Source organism: Lactuca sativa, chromosome 2 (assembly GCF_002870075.4).
Source record: "Lactuca sativa cultivar Salinas chromosome 2, Lsat_Salinas_v11, whole genome shotgun sequence".
Lineage (NCBI taxonomy): Eukaryota > Viridiplantae > Streptophyta > Magnoliopsida > Asterales > Asteraceae > Lactuca > Lactuca sativa.
In genome coordinates, this window is record NC_056624.2 from 165,384,075 (window position 1) to 165,403,729 (window position 19,655).

The 19,655-nt window shown below is 37.9% G+C and overlaps 1 protein-coding gene across 1 annotated transcript; it reads right to left on the reverse strand.

Moving 5' to 3' along the window:
- Window positions 1–1,572: 1,572 nt before the first annotated feature.
- LOC111913357 (transcription-associated protein 1) lies at window positions 1,573–16,496 on the reverse strand. Its single transcript, XM_023909079.3, has 25 exons — window positions 16,137–16,496; window positions 14,837–15,603; window positions 14,619–14,744; window positions 14,438–14,523; window positions 14,243–14,351; window positions 13,975–14,070; window positions 13,839–13,901; window positions 13,661–13,720; window positions 13,458–13,526; window positions 13,204–13,285; window positions 11,723–13,107; window positions 10,307–11,644; window positions 9,949–10,207; window positions 9,623–9,845; window positions 9,203–9,545; window positions 8,937–9,086; window positions 8,636–8,857; window positions 7,654–8,550; window positions 6,553–7,574; window positions 4,166–6,449; window positions 3,639–4,076; window positions 3,116–3,547; window positions 2,209–3,039; window positions 1,920–2,129; window positions 1,573–1,847 (listed from the first exon to the last, which is right to left on the reverse strand). The coding sequence occupies exons 1-25, from the start codon at window positions 16,192–16,194 to the stop codon at window positions 1,728–1,730; spliced, it is 11,670 nt and encodes a 3,889-aa protein (XP_023764847.1). The 5' UTR covers window positions 16,195–16,496; the 3' UTR covers window positions 1,573–1,727.
- Between the last annotated feature and the right edge of the window lie 3,159 nt (window positions 16,497–19,655).

The following is a 19,655-nucleotide window of genomic DNA, read 5'->3' on the forward strand; positions in this document are numbered from 1 at the left end:
AAAAATAGGGTTTTCATATGTTGTAGGTTGGAAAAGATGGAAGAGAAAGAAAAGGTAAAATTTGATGTGGAAGTGGGTTGAGAGGGAAGGACTCCCTCCTCCCTAAGATGAGCATTATTCTCCCTCCTTGAGGTTGAGGGTTCAAGTCTCGTCATGAACCTAGGTGGTTTTAAGATGTAGTTTAGGTTATATTTGTCGTTTCAAAAAAAGATTCAATAGGATAAAATGGGATAACTCTGCAAACAAACAAAAATGATGATGCATATACATATACCCCAACCCGAATCAATCTCACAGACTAAAGTCTCAACGATTTATGGCATCCAAAATTGGACTCATGAATAGTGAGCACATAGCACACACTCTCATATTTTATCCATTCTACAAATTAGGCAATGTATGCCATCAGATAATGTCACAAGGGATAGCACACCATGCTTGTGCACATGAGGATTTTCTAGAATCATGCCCATGACTCTTTAGATGGGTATTCTACAAATAAGGGATCTCAAAGTTATTTGTCCACTCAAATCAACCCAATCCTAATATGAATGCACATAGAAGGGTGCTCAAAAAATCATTTCTAACTATGCATAGAATTTCTTAAAACAATAAATATCACAAAAAGAGTTTCATGAATGCAAACAAGTACCATTGGTACACACAAAGCAAGCATGATCATAATATATTATATAAAACCAAAAACCATCATATAATATTAATACATCAAAATTGAGAATCAATTATCAAAGTAAGTATATTCCACTTTTACTCTCAAAAAACTCACCTTAGCCAAATGCTATGATACCCAATTCTTTAAGGTTCAATTTTCTTTATTTATACCTCCTTTACATCACCTAATAAGTATGGATTAAAGGTCACAAGATGACCAAAATACTCATATATAGGTACCAACTCAAATTACAAAGTTTTCTAAAGCTCAAGCCTGCTCGGCCCAACCCTGTACAACTTAGAATGCCAAAAATGTTGATTTTTACCCATTTGGCCATTATACTTTGTGTAGGGTCTTAATGTTTTAAGAATGGTTTCAATAGACTCTTAAACACTTGATAATGATTACGAAACTTCTAGAATAGATAAAGATAGGTAAACATGATTATTCACATCAATCTATTGAAGATTAGATGACTAGGAACTCAACAAACTTAAAAGAAGCAACAATTGAGACATAATCACAAATTAACTCAACTAGATTGATTCTAACGACCTTAAAAACATCAATGAAATTAATTTGACAAGTTAAAAACAATATTACGTCTAAGCCAACCATTCAATTCATGATTCCATCCACCATAAATGATTCAAATTCCAATTGTGGTGTTATAAGGGCTTTTTACTTGCATTATAACATTTTTTTTCAAGTAATCAATTTAAGTTCGAGCCTAACCAACTAGTTTGCAAACCTAAACTCAAATCTTGAGCAAAGTAGCACTTCATAAACCAATTCTATAGCATAAATAATTAACCATATTTTGGAAAATCTGTAAGCATAGTTTATCACTTTATCATGAAACTATAATAAGGTAAGTAACGACATAGCATGCTCATGAATGTTGAAAACTATTGTGTTGTTGAGATTAGTCCATGATTTCCCAGTCAATCATAATAGAGTTAAGTAAGATGAGCCCTAACAAAGGGTTTTTAGTTGCATATGTACAGAAGGCTTTATTATATACGAGATTAGATTACAGCCCTCCATCCTAAATTCAAAACCATGGATGCCACGTTGGATCCATCATGCACAAGTTTCTTGGAGTAAGTGCAGCTTCCACAAGTTCAGTCACACCTCTTTGCACCGACTGCGGTGGGTCCACCGAATTCTCCTCCTAAACATCAAACATCAAAAATCAAAAATCCCTCCAATAAAAATACAAAAAAGGGTAGAAACATTAACATACCTCTTCTGAAATGAACTGAGGTGCAATTCCATTGATCCGCTGAATCACATGCTCCACATTTGTAGTAATCTTTTGTCTAAACTCAACAGGGTTCAAACTCCCCCCACCAACAACCGGTGCCAATGGCATTCCAAGTGGCCTCCTCCATGACCATGACAGCAATTCATCACGGAAAAACATGGCTAAATGATGCCACAGATGTTGACTTTGCTGCATTATTATTATAAAAGTCAAACCTCACACTCACAATCACAATCACAGTCTGTTTATGGTTCAGGCTTTAACTAACCTTGGGGGAAACAACAGCTTGAGCAGCTGCACACATGGCAGACACGATCAACCCTTCAACACCAAAATGAGAGAAAAACATCTGCAAATTTCTTGTCAACCGGAAAGGAACCGGTTCGTTGAACTCGATCATACCGTTGGCGTCATAAGCCGGATGGAAATCCGTTTGAAAGATTTTCCCGGTGTTTTTCGCAAATAGAATCTTGTTAGGAGACCTTCCGCCTATTTGCAACATGAAAGAAATGAAACTCGAGAGTGCCAGCTGTATCGCAAACTGTTTCTTGAAAGCCCACATGTGATTCCCACTCAGAAGCGTTTTGTACATGTACTGCGAGAATATATTGTCAAAAACATAGTCTTTTGTGATGTGGGTGTACGCTTGGAGACGGAGATCCACTACAGCTTCCGGTGATATTTGACCCGAGATCGCTTGGTTTAACTGTTCCTTAAAGTACGCAATTGGTTGGTCGGCTTCTTTGTTGTTTCTAGAACAGTGGTTTTCATAGACCTCTAGAAAGGTGCTGTATGTCAAGTCATCTTCCACCATTCGAACCTGAGACCAGACAGGGATGATGATTGGGGTGTGGATGCTGATGTGGCGACGGCGGGATTCTTTGTGTTTGTCGAACATGCGGTTCATGACACGGAAAAGCTGTAAGATTCTTTCGTCGCTTCGTGCGTTTGGAGTGAGAGATGTTTGGACGATGAAGTGGCGCTGGGACCCGTCTGAGCCTATGAGAGTCAAACGACGGAAACTGCTTCCGTGTCTGCGTACGATTGGAATATCGGCTCCGACCCTGTCTAGCTTCACAGTGTGATCAGGTGCAACTTCCTGTACACAAAAATTGACACAATTATCAACTGTAAAAAGATGCAAATTTCACATTTTTTATTATATTTTTACTTACTTGATCTGTGAAGTACTGTCCTGGAACCTCGACTTCAACAACATGGAAGTCACGCAACACTCTGCTCTCTTCTTCCAATTTCAAAACAGCAGGGAACCGATCTTCGACATTACTCTGAAGAATGTTTTTCCAGTGCTTTAACCTTTCAGTCAGATCAGATAAAGTAGCTGGAAATGTAGCAGTGCTTTCTGGATCAAGATCGCGTTCAAAATCCTGCTTGTATTCTCTCACAAACTCAACATGTTTGTTAACAGCATCTGCTGAAAAACAAGCCCTACAAACACCCGAAAGCTCCTTTTTAAGAGACTGAGGAACCTCTGCTGTTGTAGCAGTAGGATACTTGTAGCAACGATGTAACAGAGCATTAACAACAGCTAGTAATCGCTCTTCAGGTAGTGTCACAAATCTCGAACCAATCTCCGTTAGCAAACTCTGTGATATTACAAGGGTAATAATGAGAATTAACATCAAATTCAAATACAAAAGTAGAAGAGATTCGTTTTTGTTTTTTTTTTGTTTTTACCTCGAGTTCACTGGCTAAGTTTGTGTGCTTGCTTCTGAGTGCCTCCATGATATCTTTTGCAGCATCGAATGCACTGGCGGCAGAAGCAACCAACCCCATGGCATAGTTCCGCCTTATAGCATTCTGACCACCTTCAGTCATGGCTGAAGGGTTTTGTTGGAGATTTTGTTCGTTTCCTCCTAAGACATTGCCTTCAGGAACTGATGTTCTTTCAGGTTCTTGACCTTGAGAGTTGCCTCCTCCATCATGGGATTGAACACCACCACCACCTGCTGACTGACTTCCTTGAGGAATCTGGTTTTCTGAGTTTGAAGAAGGTCCAGCCATGTTTTGTTGCATTCTTTGCTGTTGCTGTTGCATTGCCATTCTACCAAATTCAGATTTGTTCGCCACATCACGCCTTTCGAGTAAATACGTTCGCAGCCAGTAATACAAAGCCTAAAAAGTTCAAAAAGGTAAGAGAAAGAATTAGTTTAATTGATATAAATTATAATAGAGTAGATCAGTAGAATGAGTTTTATATGTACCTGAGGGTATACGGTAGCAACTTTTAGTAACACGAGTTTGCAATGTGGGGCTTCGGATCTTTGTAAAGAGAGTAAAAGCTGTGGGATCCAAGAAAGCCAGACCCAATGTGGGATTTGGTCAACGTATTTGTCAAAAGCTCTTCCCACAGGTTCATTTGGAGTGTCGAAACTGAGAAGGTAGAGTACACGAGCTAAATGGCTTCTGGAATTGGGGATTCCGAATTTGATTCCTTGAAGAAAACAACTCACTGCGTATTCCAACCAAATCTCATCATGTGTCTCCTTGAACGCCATGTCACAGTAGTTCCCCCAGCTTATCCACCCTTTCGGGAGGTTTTTGAAAAGACTAATCGCATTCGAATACGAAAGATTCGCCCCTTCACAATCGTGTAGTTTCAACAAAAAATCTCCTTTGATACGGAAGATTTCCGCTTTGTGTTTCACAGGAAAGTATTCGAGATTAGTACTGTTGATTAGATTCAAACCACTTGTAAGCTCCCCCTTCATTTCCAAATACGCTTTCGCCTGTTCCCTGATTTTCACAAAAGCTTCTTGTACTTCCATAGTGGAATGCCCATACATTTTTTCCAAAACAGACACGCAAACATCATGAAGACTCTGCTTACGGGCAATATGGGCAAGTTTGTTCACATTCCATGCCTTGTCACGATACCCGAGATGATGAAGTTGAGAATTTGTGGTTGCAAACTCTTTAAACGCTTCAATCACTGAATTATACATTTCGTTTCTCCATTGAAGCAAGTCATACCAAACAGACAAATTATCCCATTCGTTTGGAGTTCTGAGTCGCCATGTTTCTAGAATGTCCTTTAAATCAGCATATAGACTTCCGTGTACACCAACAGAAGAGCTTGCAGAAAGTTTGTTCCCATTTGCTATATCCACTAGAACCCTAGCCGATTCTTGAACCTCGACTAATTGTTGGAATTGTTGTAAAAGAGGGATTCTCGCATGAATTGACATCTCGGGTAACTGCCACCATTGTTCCAAAGCAAGGTCGACACCTTTTCCTACAATGTTCTCAGCATCACCAACACCGTTTGAATTTTTCTCATGTAGGGAAAAATACGCTTGGATTATACGAAGCTTTGGTGTTTCTTCAACTTGAGCTTTTGGGATTACATGATCTTTTAAATACGCCCAATCCGGTTGCTTCCAGAGACTATCGAGTAAGATATCGTAATTATCAACGAGTTTACCGAAATCCGCCAACACATCCCATTGACTGAGTTGACTCGCACAGTACAACCATTGTTCTTCCCACAAACACATTTCAGCTTTGGGTACAGTGTTGTTGTAAGTACCTTGGGTTGCCTTAACCATAGCTTGGTAAAATAGACTTTGTGCACGTTGCCAGTAACCATGTTGAACAAGTGACAACCCAACCCTAGTTTCAGCTGTGATTGAACGTTTCTTCCATAATCCGTATCTCATATCTTCTTCATTTAACAAACGGTAAAGTTCAGCGAGAGATTCAGAGCATTTTGTTTCATTAAGGAACAACATCACGTGACTTTCTAGAAGGTTTAGCGCGATGTGCCATGCGTTGTAGGTTTTACCGATGTATTTGATGAGTTCGCTAGGCATTCGAGGTTGCGGGTGGCTTAACTGGAGTCCTTCTAGAAGAGCTTGCACAACATTTGGCCTGTTACCTTGTTGCTTCTTATGGTAGTCTTTTGATAAAAGAGAGATTATTGGTTTTGCAAGTTTTACTTGTTCATCTTTGCATAAAGTTACCCAAACAATCGGAAACACCAACACCCATAAATGATATGCGACATTTGCATCCGTATGAGCAAGCTCTCTTAATGGAATCACAAGATCACCTACCTGAAGTCGGCTCATTTCACTCATAAACTTGGCATGTTTTGAAACAAGGGCATCTACAGTTAACGGAGTGTTATCTTCTGACACCTCGGATGTGTCAGTAACCATAGGTTGTGGTCCAGAATGTTCTGGAAGAGAGCCTGCAGCCAGAAGAGAAGTAACCTTGGCAGAATTTGGAGGAAGTGTAATAGGTTTATTCTCGACTAAAATGGCAAGAAGAAGATCAAGGCCTTGTTTTAGCCAGAAGACATCACTCAAAGCTTCCCAGTCTTGAACTTGAATAATATATTGCAAACGGGTGAAGAGTGTCTTCTGAAGAGATTCGTGGTAAAGGGAGAAAAACTTCATCCTCATTTCAGGATCTTTCGCTCTTAAACCTAGTAAAAACTGTCTCTCCACCTTCTGAAACACTTCTTGTCGCAAGGAAATTGGATACCTGTGAATCAGTGAGATCATGATTTAAACTTGACTTTATATATAAATAAAAAAAGCAAATCACAAAGATGTTGTACTTATTTAAATCCAAAATCCATGCTTACTTATTTGCATCAGCACAAAGCCCATAGAGAAGGTCGAGATACTTCTTGTCCCATTCTTCAAGAGAGGTTGGAGAAAAGTTCTGTTTATCAACCTGTGAAAGCTTTTGAAGAAAAGATACGACTTCCTTTGGAGAAAGAAAAGAAACAGAATTCGAAGCCATTCCAGACATGCCAAAATCTTTGTCAATCCATCCTTTAATCACATCAAGGATGCATAACAACACTGTATGTTCAGTTCCTTTCTCAGACAGCAAAGAATTTAGAATCTGAGTTATGGACTTTTTGAAGTCAGGTACAAGCATGACCCTTTCACCAATGAGTTTTAAAACAGATTTAAGGTTGGCAACCACCACTCCAACATCAGCACCTTGACGAGAAGAACTCACTGCAGAATCTGGATCTGTTCTTTGTCCCTGTCTTGAATAAGACCCAGGTGCAGATGCTAGATCACGTGCTAGACGTTGAAGAACACGACCCAAATTGAATGGATCGATTACATTCTTTTGTACTTCTGCTAATGTTTGTATGATGTACAACACAAAGCTAATCATTGAAGCAGAGTTATCTTCACCAGCTGTCTGAGGAGCTGCAACAGATGCAAGATGCTTCTGTATAAGCTCCTCAACTTTTTGGTACAATGCTTTCACATCCTGTGGGGTGCTAGAAGCTTCTGAAGGGAAAGCTACAAAAACCATCTTCAACAAAGAACACAATGACTTTCCAGCATCTAGCATTTTGTACTTGAAACAGGGTTCGAGAATTTGAGAAATATGAATGATATTGTTACGGATGAACAAATGTGGTTGTTTTTCCAAGACTTTATTCATGACATCCAAACCCTGTGCTAGAGCTGTTGAAGGGTCTTTTGATTGAGTTGGTGGAATGCTGCTTAGAAGCTTCTCTAAGTAATTGAATTTAACATTAGCATTCGGCCACACCTCTAGAGCTTGTGATAAAAGCTCTAGAGCTTGCTTATACATGAGACTTGTTTCCTTGTCTTTCGGCTCTATCACCAATGCCACCTGTTAACAAAAACCATATTCAACAGAACTGTTTGCAAAACTTTATGTTATCTGAGTTATAAAAACTAATAATGCTTACTCTTATTAGAAAATTGATTATCATTTCCTCCATTGCAGCATTAGGTTTAAACTCCTCATCTGGTTGTCCAGCGGATCCAGGTGTTTCTATATTTGGAATTGAAGAGGGGCCACCTGGCGACATGACACCGAGAGATTGAAGACCAGGCTCGACTTTTAATCGCTTAGTTGGATCGTCAGGAAATGCGGGTCCCGGTCCAGCTGTTCCAGGTCCATCCATTGGACGCTTGGTGTCAGCATTAGTGTTGCCAAGGTTTGATCCATCATTATTCTGACTTGTGCCTTCATCATTGACTATTTTCATCTCATTTTGTCTTTGTCTCTCCCAGTTGACTACCAACCCTGCAAGTTCAATTGCAAGACGCCGGTTTTCTGAAGTGGTGTTGTATGGTAAACCAAGGCGACTGAGAGAGTTGACCATTTGAGGTACAAACTGGGCCCTACAACTGTAGAAAAGATCTGAATGGCGAACGATGAGCTGGAAAATGTGGATAAGATTTGGAATTGAGTGGCCTTCTTCCACGAGAATCTTTTTTGTGTAGCGTATCCAGATTGGCATACGGGAATTATCGCCAAGTGGCAATCTTCGAGGAAGAGCTGGCATTAATATGTCAAGGGCTTGTTTGACCAACATTTTGTTCTCTGGCTGGCAAGTTCTGAGAAGGGCAACAAACACCTGCAGTATAATCTTTTCTGGAGCTTGATAGGCCTCCAAGAAGTGGCACACGTTCACAAAGGCCCACTGCTTACTAGCACTATCTTCACGTTTGAGGTGATTCCACCCAAATTTAATGAGTTCTTTCCTATGATGAACAAGGTCGGTCTGGAGATGCTTGAGAAGTAATGTAGCAAGTTGTAGTAGCTCGATTCTCAGAGGCTCATCATACTCAGCAGAGACCTATGCATACCATCATTTGTATCAGAAAATTAAAAGCATAGACAATATTTAGCAACGATAATGTATGAAGGAAAATATAGTTCACCTCTTCTGGAGGGTCGAGAAGCTTGTCAACAATTGTTTTGATGATAGCAGTATCTATAACCTCCCATGTTTGTTCATTCTGAAATGCATGAGCAAGCATTGGAAGAATCAGCATTTGCATGATGACAACCACATGATCATGACCCATTTGTTTTGATTGGAAGATGTTTAAGAAGTGCAAAAGGAGGGTCTTCTTCATACTCGGTTGATACCCCTCAGCCACCTAAACCAAAATGACACCAATTAAAAGTTGACAATTTGCAAGCATAAAATTTTGTGTTCATAAAGTGATTAAACATTACCTCAATGATATAAAACTCCTTCAGAAAGGTAAAATCAATGCGCGTATGATACAAAAAGATCGATAAGATTTCAAACAGCACATTGACTTCTGTCTTATCATGGCGTAAATAGTTCAAGAAACATTTGACCAGCCATTTGCTCTCTTTCACCTGTATTTTTTTATGATAAAGAAGAAAGCAGAATCTCACACATTAAATGACAGCTAGAAAACAAGGTAGAAGAAGTTTGGTTTATAGTAAGTTACCAAAATGCCCATCATACTCACCTGCACCAAACTTTGTTCCTGCTTATTCTGAAGGCGAGTTATCCTTGCAGGTGACTTCCACAAAAGAACCAATGAATCAAACACAATACGGTTACTCTGTAACCAGCCAGGCATGAGTTTGACCAATGTTTTTATAAGAGCAAGACCCTGGAAATAAGCATCTGGTAGTACACTTGGGGCAGCTTGAGGTTGAGTGTTGTTGTCATCACCCCCTAATGGAGTTTCTGATGCCTCAGTTTTGGGAATGAACTCAGGGAATGCACTTGAGAGTATCTTTTCTGGTGACTTGGCAAGCTCTTCTCTTAAGGGCTGGCCACCATCCGATCTTATGATGTACATTAACCTGAATCATTCTCAAAAAGATACAAAGTTAAATAAGAATTCAACAGATACGCAAAGAAAAAACTATATGAAAATTACCTGCGGAAATATTTTGGTTCGCATAATCGGGCAAGAAAATAATCAACAGCAGCTTGTGGGTAACGATTTAAGAACTTTGTAAGTGGGAGACGATAAGGACTGTTGATCTCACTATAAAACTGGCCAGGTGGCAGGGCTCCTTCTAAATCAATAGTCAAGGTTACAAGTTCATCAAGGAACTTCCCAGCTGCATTCGGTAGTAAGTGAAAAAGCTCGATGATAGCTGCATTAAAGTTAATAGAAGTGAATTCAGTATTTATGTATTAGTATTCATTTTTTGTTTTATTTCAAAAGAGAGCTTCAGTATTAAAAAAAACATAACCCACCAGCTGCTATTTTTGGTTCTTCGCCACTTTTCCAAGATTTTTGAATCTGTTGAAGCTTTTCTGGTTCCAACCATCTTTTTAGATGCTCCAAAAGTTTGCCTCCCAATGCCACATTAAACCAATTGGATAAAAGCTCCAGTAAACGGGCCAGACCTTGCAAAAGAGGCATACTGAGGTTCTTGGTATGTGCTAGGTTAACTAGTATAGGCCTCAGGCTGCTCTGTAGAAGCTCTTTAGGCATTCGTTGCTGCAAAATTACCTAATCGCCCACACCAAACAGAAGGTAAAAGTGAATTGTTTAGTCTTTTTTTTTATAAAATTAAGATGTCAATTGTCAAGTGAAAGAAAAGAAAAGAACCTGTCGCAAACCCTCTTTAGCAACAGCTACAATTTCAGAGGTCCTGCTTGTTAAGGACTTAAAAAACATGGAAATGATTTTTGCCCTTAGCTCAGAGTGATTTTGAGTCTTGAAATCTGCCCATGCCATTGCTGTACACAGCAGTTCAATGCAAGCTGTACGGAGTTTAGTCAATGACATGGCAACTTTCGGGTTCATAAACTTAGCAACCCACACAGTCTCATCAGCTTCAGCAATCTGTAATGTCTCTTGAAGAAAGTTGACTAATTCAGGAGTCAACTTAAGAAGAGGTGGTCTCAAGGCAAGACAAAAATTCAAAGCTGTCACAGTCCCAACTTGTTGGTCAACGTTTTTTGACCTCAAAGGACGCATTAGAAGAGACTGAAGCAAATTCTGATACAACGGTTCAAGCAACTCGGACACTTCACTACCGGTTCTACTAGCTAAAAGAGCCAAACATGATTGTACTATTTTACTGACTTTCACAGTTGCATTTGTACTTAATAACTCTGAGGCAAGAAACTCAACCACTCCTTGAAAACTTTGTCTCCGCGCTTCACTGTTTGCTTCATCAACATTATTCACCACTCTAAGCACTTGAGTGAGTACCTGACTAGTTTCCTCCAATTCTTTTGCAGCATAAATCGGGAGTCTTTTGAGAACAAACACAAGTCCACGTACTACACGCACTTGAAAAACACATAAAGTTTCAACTGTCACCTTTCCCACTAAAGCACCAAGACCAATAACACCACCCATTTGAGCTTGCCATGAACTTCCATAACAACAGTGTAGTAAACGAGGTAGTAACTGATCAAATATCGGGACTCTGACACTAGGAGGAGGTGAATAAACTGGACTCATGGAAGGACTAGAGACAATCATAGGAGTACCGGGACCCGTTCTTGACATGATGACATCAGCGTGTTTGGAGCGGGCTAGTAAGAGAAGGGTTTCTGAGAACACGTTTAGCGCGTTAAGAGCAGCTTTTGCATGGAGTCTGTTTTCATCTGCTAGCACTTCCACTAGGGCATCTAGGAAGATCAGAGGGTCGAGCTCTTTTAGATTGGAACTGTTTCCGTTTCTTGGTTTTAGACTGTTACTTGTGTTTGATGAGAGTAAAGGACCACCGAGAGGAATGGCGGAAACAGGGGCGTTTTGGGAAGAACTTTCTAAGTGGAATATGATGGCGAAATGTCGACAAACATTTGAGACGTATTCGTCCTTTGGGTCGACTAAATCAGGCTCTGAACTAGCAGCAATGATTGTCATCAGAAGAATCTTGAATACGGATTTTTCAGCCATGAGTTGTGTTTTGGTCTTCACCCCCAAGTCAGTCTGCAAGGAAATTTTATAAGTATCGAAATGAAAGTGTTTTTATACACAAATGAAAATGGAATTTGCAACTAAACTAACCTTTACATCAGATGCCTCAGATCTTCTCCAAGATGGGTCAACCGATGAGACCAAAACAGTCGATAAGTGTCTAGATATTAATCCATCATCATTCACACGACCTGGCAAATCAAGCTGTGATGACAAGCAAACCCTTAGAAACTTCAAAGCTTGTTTCCGATAAAAAGCATCCATGGAACTGTTCTTGTTCATAACAGCTGCTATAGCAAGATTAATACATCGATCCAGAGGTACCAAAAACGGGGTTTCAGGCTCAAAAGTAAGAATCAAACGAAGTCCATGTTCAGGATTCTCCTTACACTCAAGTGCTAAAGGCTCTTTGAGAAACCGTCTATTCCTCCCACCTAACTTTCCAAGTAGTTGTAACGATTTACCACCCCATGGGTAAGGTGCAGGCCTTAAGTGAGACCATAATGCTAAAATCACTTCAGACATCACATTTGCCATACTTGGTTCCAAAAAGTCAGGATTTAAGCTATCAATCCAAAACTCAAGTGTTCTCAACCCTAAACTCACTAACTCATCGCTTCCATTAAGACACATTACAAGCGGTTTCATCAATCTAGGAAGGTGAGGTAACAATGAGCTTAACCGAGCAGGGAGTGTTAAGCAAAGCTCCAACAAAAGGTCTTTCATTTCTTCAGCTGTGGGCCCCTCAAGCATTGCTAACAGCATGTTTAAACACGGTTGTAATGTAGGAATCAAGTCTCGTAACAAAAGTTCAAATTTACCCCCGCCTAAGGCACGAAACATTGTGCGAAGAAGTTGTAAGTAGCCAAGTGGACGTTCAACTTCACTTGCATTTCGCATGCATGCATCTACAATAACAGGGACATGAGGCTGTAAAATACGTTCACAATCTGCAGGAGCTTTGGCTACAGCACCAAATAGAAACCGGAAAAGATGTAAAACGAGTTTTGCAGCAGGGGAGTCTGGATGCTTTAAGACATCGAGTTTGCTGCTTACAAGGAAGTTAACCAAGACATCTGCAAATGGTCTGAATACTTTAGGTGCTTGTAAGAGAGTTGAAAAGATATGCACGAGCTGTGTGTTGGATATCATGCATTCGAAAAGTTCTGGCATGCATAAGGAGAACATGTCCATCAGGTCTCGAGGCTCCATGATGGCTAAGATTTGGGAGAAGAGATGGATCATTTCTCTCTCTTCGTCTTTTTCTCTGAAGAGAGCCAAGCAGCGGACCCCACTCTTCAAGACACCAGAAGCTCTCCATACCTCTTCTTCTCTCAGACCTTTGAATGGTTGGCCTGTGGATGAATTAGGTGGGGTTGTTGGAAGCATCTGTGGTGGTGTCCCATGAGTGGAAGGTGAAACCTGTGATCGAGGTAGATGTGCATGTGTGATGCTCCAGATTATTGTTTTCATTCCTGGTAATAAAACAAAATAAGAAATTAAGAATTTTACTGGTATGATATCATTAGAGAAAATTATTAAAAGACATTATGGAAAAAAAATATATTTACCCATAACCAAGGTCTTGATCAGATGTTTACAGTCACTGACTTCTTTGGAATGTTCTACAGGAACCTGAATGTTTAAAACAGCCTGCCAAATAGTTTATATGTTTACTCTAGTGTCAGTATGCTAAATATATATATATATATATATATATATATATATATATGTATCATAAGTCCCATATTTATATAACACAATATGCCAAAAAGTATAAAATCAGTAGTCAGATTTTTAAGGTTGAGTTAACTGAGATAATAACCTGCACTGGCAGCTCAAGTTTTGACTTTAAGGTGGACCGATCCTTTCCTTCGTCTCCATCTTCCAGGAGCTGTTATAAAAAAATTCGAAGCAATTAGTGGAAAGATGAAAGAGTTATATAAAAGGGAAAAATCAACTGATATAGATGTCTCACATGAGTGTTATCTTTTTTTTCATTTATTTTTTTGTTAAGTAGCCATATACCTGAGGAATACTACGCTTAAAGGTGCTAAATTTCCCAACGAAAGCATCCAATATCCTCCCCTACACATGAAATAACAATTGGTTATCCTTATTCTGAAAGGAAGAGTACAATCTTCAAATTGCCAATGAAAGTAGTTGCATCTCCAGAAAGAAGTAAAGAAGCCACATAAAAACTTACCAACAAAATCCTGGCTTCATCCATGGATGGCAGATCAACACCTTTCTCAAAAATTGGCTCCACCTAACAAAAAGAGCACAGAGAATAAGGGGATGGAATTTTCTTGACACTTTAAACAGAGAGATCAAAGTTGTACCAGATTCAACATTAAGCGTGCACATGTGGTGTGGATGCTGAGAGATAATGAAGCGTCATGCATATTACTCGAGAATAGGTAGATAATCCGTGACAGCTGGCATCAAGATGATAAGAGAACATATCAAAAAGAAGGTTAGGAGAGATTTAAGTCTGAGTTTGCTGATAGAAGTAAAAGTAATCTATGATATTTGAAAGACGACACTTGATAGAATATCTAATAATAGATATCTAAGTATGGGATGAAATTCAGAGAAAGCTTTTCAAACCTGTGACAATGAGAGATCTCCACGAACATGATGAACGATTTCTGCCAAGAGACTATAAGCCAATGGCCTTAGTGTCTCAAAACAAGCCCGGCCAATTCCCACAAGAACCCTAACATAGTTCACAAATTCTCAAATGATTTTTTTGACATTATATTGAAGTTAGCAAGATAACCATGTAGATAATATCAATGTTACCTCTCTTCCAATAGTGTATCAATCAGAGGAAATAAACCCCGTTTAAAATCCGTTCCAAGAACATGTTTTAATGCTATCAACAATTCCTGCACATAATAAGTAAATTATATAAGCCACTTTACATACATGGGCAGAATAGGTAACTAAGGATATACAAATCTAGTATCATAGTATCTATCACCTTTCTAATGGAAACGGAGTCTGAACAAGTAACAAGCAGGTTCACAATGCTTTTACAAATGCTTTCTTCATGTGGCCTAATATAATCAGCAAAGCTCTTCAAAAGGTAAGTCAGGAAAGAGACAGTCTGCAAGAACAAGATAGGGTATAAATGTATAATCTTCAAATATGATTTAAAACTTAAAAGGATGATAAAAGAATGATCTTGATAAAAATTACCTTAACTTGAGCCCCTTTTAGCTCAGTGAAGTGGGTCTTCAAATGAGGTGGAACCTTTTCAGGACCTGGGACTGAGATAGCAGCCACCATCAAAGGCAACAACTGAGGTATATTAGTCTGGACAAGGCGGTTATACAACTGAAACAGAAACATAACCACCAAAGGACTCTCTGTCACAATCTTGAAAGATCTAGTACTTGGATTAAGCTGCCCAGCCCCCGTGCTTGTGGCACTGGAAGATCCAACTTGATCAGAAATCTCCATGGGCTTAACATCTTCATTGCCAAGGGAAGGTAATGCTGACATTGATGATGGTGGTGGCATTGCTGGAGCTACAACTGCCCCACTTTCAAAAAAATGGCTAACTGTGAGTCTAAAGTTTTGGTAAATTTTGCACACAAAGTCAAGGAAAGGCTGCACTTCAGTTTCTTGGGTTGGTCTGAAGTTCCTCAAAAGATCGAAAATGATGCGAATGCAAATCAAGCCGTTTTCCTCATTGTCAGTGGTAAGGACATGCATTGCAACTTTTAATAGCTCTTGAACAAAAGGCCTAAGGACCTCACTGTGAGGAAGGCGATTGAGGATTTCAATGATAATGTTTCGCAGCTTATGCTCAGGGTTGTCAGTAAACTGTGGCTTTGTTATCTGATAGAGAATCCCAGAAAAGGGGCGGAAGTAACACTTCAAGAAGTTCAAGTATTCCCCTGTGTGTGTTATCTCTAAACTATCCCGGACCTCCATCGCCATTTGAAGCCTGTTTTGAATAGCTGTCCCAGAAAGAAAAGCAGTAATCAATGACCAAACAACAAAAAGCTTTGATATTTCAGCATCCTAGTTTATTACAGGTAAAAAAAATCTAGAAGGAAGACCTATAATGACACAAAATTTGTTGTGTTCTAGTTCAAAAATCATAAATGTGGTTGGCTGGGGTGAAAGACTGGGTATCGATTTCTAGAGTATCTTCTTGCCAACAAATACAGTTCTAAAGACCACCAATAGAGTTCATATGACGATTATCCTATATAGCAATTCAACCTCTTAGCAAGACTATGATAATAAATATTCATTTAATCTCATCCTTCCTAGTGTTGCGCTATTACACTAGAAAATCATCAAAACAAAAGCTATCTCGATAAATTTGTTGTGGAGAGAACCCCTGCTTGATATGATCAGCGAAAATTACCATACACATACAGAACTGATGTTCGAAAATAGAGAATTTACAAAGAGTTCACTGATATCAACAACGAAAATGTGTTCGTGTTCGTGTGCGCGTGTAGAAGTAAAGTAGAATGCATACGGATGTCGGGTTCCATGAGATGGCGAGAATGCTGCTCGAAATTCTGAATAGGACTCATGACTGGATGAACCCTAGTTTTGCTCTGATTAAATTTCGAAGCGAACGCCAAACAACGTTTCTAGTTGAACTTGAACTTGAACCTGCTGATTCTAGGGCTAAATTTCTGCGAAATTTTGCTTCTCTACTTGCTACTTATTAGAACTGTACAAAATTTAGGGCTTTGCTGGGTGAATTTAAGGAATTAGAAACTTGATTCTACTGATCAGAAGAGCTGGGTTAGAAACCGAGGCTTGATTTACGTGATCATTCAAGCAGGTCTCGCTCTCGCCCACCTCGTACACACTTCATATGCACTCGCGAAATTTATAGAACGAACTAAGTTTAGATTTCGACGGGGTTGTAAATAGTATTGAAATTTCGGGAGGAATTTGCATAAGAGGTCCTTTCTTTTTGAAGGCTTTCTAAGTTTGTACCTTAAACTTATTACTTTTGTAACTCGGGCACTTTTCTTCAAGGGAAAATGACGCAACCCTATTATGTATTTCAATATTATCCTTATAGTTCCTAAAGTTTTTTTCATACCTTTTAAGAGAACAAACTATTTTTTGTCGGGTCGATTTGGTCACTTTTGACAAAATGAAGGGGTAACCGAGTTACCCCTTTGCCACATAGACATCTGACTGATTTCGAAGGAGGGGCCAAAGTCGTACAAGTCAGAAACTTTAGGGTTATATTTAATTTTAATGTAATTAAGTTTGTACAATGTATCTTCTTCATTCGTAAATCGTATTTACAGATTGCTTGAACGAAATTGGAGACCCACTTCCTGATCTTGAATGAACGAAACAAAAATGGAGGAGGAGAAAATACCCTTGAGCGAGAGTGATAGTTGGCCAGATAGGGTCGACGGAAGCAGCAGTTGGTGTTGGCGATGGTTCACAGCAACGGCAACGTGTTGGCAGGGGCTGCTCTGGCGGCTTCCGTTGCTTCGTTTTCGGTGAGCTCGACACGAAAGGGAAAGGATGGACAAGCAGTTGATCTTAAGCAAAGCAAACAACAACAACAGGTGGCTGGAGGCGGTGGTTGACACTTAGATTTTGCTCCGATTAACAGAAAAAAAAACGAAGGGGAATGGAGAGGGTGGTGCCTCTCGATGGTGAGGGAAAAAGGGGTTGTAAGTTGCTGATAAAGGAGCTCTGACAGCGACAATTATGGTGGGTGTAGGTGAGTTCTGGTGGGGAACAAGATGGTGGCAACGGTGGCTCTATGGTGGCACAAGTCCAAGAATGAGAGGGAGGTTGTGGCGGTGGTGTTTTTAGGTGTTTGATTAATCTAAGTAGTGTGGGGATATAAGGTGGAGTTTGTGGTGGATAGATTCAAAAAGGAAGAAACAAGTTTTTCACATTTTCGTGTATATCACCATTTGATTAGGAAGGGGAAAATTTTAGCAGGTTTCTTCATTTACCCAGTTGACTTTCAAGGAGATATATATATATATATATATATATATATATATATATATATATATATATATATATATATATATATATATATTAGTTTATAACTCGTGGAAACCATGGTTATAAAATTAATTGAAATTTTATAGTAAAACCTCAAAATTAATAATTAATTATTTTAAATAAATTATTAATTACGATATATTTTTATTAGTTTTGTGAAATTATAATCGTTGATTTAAATAAATATATATAATTAATTTTTAATATATATTAGACATTTTTTATTGGTGAATTAATGAAAACAATAATATAAAATTTAAAATTTAAAATGAAGAATAAATACATTGACAAATAACATCACATTAATTAGGAGGTCTAATAAATTTAAAATGAAGAACTAATAGATTGACAAGTGGCATCATATTAATTAAGAGGTCTAATATAATGACACATGGCAAAATGACTACTCTTTTATTAGTATAGGGATATATATATATATATATATATATATATATATATATATATATATATATATGTATATATATATATGTGTGTGTGTGTGTGGACCTAATTTTTTTATTAAAAAACTCCAAATCATAACCCATATCAGCTTTAACCTGATATATTAGGTCACGGTGACCAAAAAAGCAGGTCGACATCAACTGTGTTCTCTTAAAGGGCACGAAAAAAACTTTAGGGACTAAAAGAATAAAATCAAAATATATAGTAGAGTCGTTGCGTCATTCTCTCTTTCTTAAACAAAACCTTAGCAATACTCTTGTTTTTTATGTTACTAGTTTATGGTGAGTTAATAGTTAATATTTTTGTTTTATTGTATTACCGTTTATGTTGGGTTAATAGTTACAAAAGAAATTTCGACTGTTATTTTGAAAAAAAAAAGTCGTCCTTTTATGCATTTTTAATCTACCAAAAATCAACAAACCTTTTATTTCGATAAATTTATGACGGAAAATTAAATATGTAGTTGCTTATATGGTCATTTTCGTCTCATTATAGTCAACTAGACGTATACCCGTACGTTACGTTGGATTAATATAATTTGATAAAGAAAAACATTTATAAATGAAATATGAACCTATAGATTTTGGATATAATTTAAATGCAAATTGAAGTATATCATCAGAATAATATACATTATTTATCAATAATAAAGTCACAAAACGTTAACAAAATATCATAATCATGTTTTTGAGGTCGATTATATCTTTAGTTTCAATATTTTTCTAATGTTTGCAGCACAGTAGTATAATCGACATCAACGACATATCTAATAATATATATATATATATATATATATATATATATATATATATATATATATATATATATATATGCATTATATACTTCAAATATATAATATAAATAAAATGAAACACCATCAATACATGTACTATATTTTGTTACTAATATTAAACTTAAAAAATAAGCTTACAATGTAAAGAAATAATCGATTAGTTGGAATTTGAAATTTTCCAAAGTAGAGCTTCATATTCTCAATTTTTTTTCTTTTTCTATATAGCATTTAACATGTCCTAGAAAAATTGTAAATAAGCTTAAGATATAAAGAAATAACCAATTAGTTAGAAGTTGAAAATTTCCCAAAATAGAGCTTCATATTCTCATTTTTTTTTCTATATCATTCTTCACATCCTACAAAATTCATTTACCACCATGGAAACATATGAATGTTTTATATAAGCAAAACTTACTTATATACTATTAATATTGTTGGGTTTTTTAGCAAAACATCAATCCTATGGTGCACATGCAAACCCTAAAGCTTTGGATCTAGGTTTTTCTAATTGTACATACAACAATCATCCAAAGCTTGTAAACCCGAATTTATCATATAGAAATCGAAATCAACATAATCAAACAAGTAAGAATGTTACCTTTCAATTGTAGCTTGAAGATCCTTGCCTTTGAGAGCTTAGTATCACAAATGTAATACCTCTAATCGATTATAAACACCAAGAAGCAAGTTGGAGAATATGAAAGAGAGGAGGAGGCTCAAAACCGGCTCTAGGATCTTTCTAGG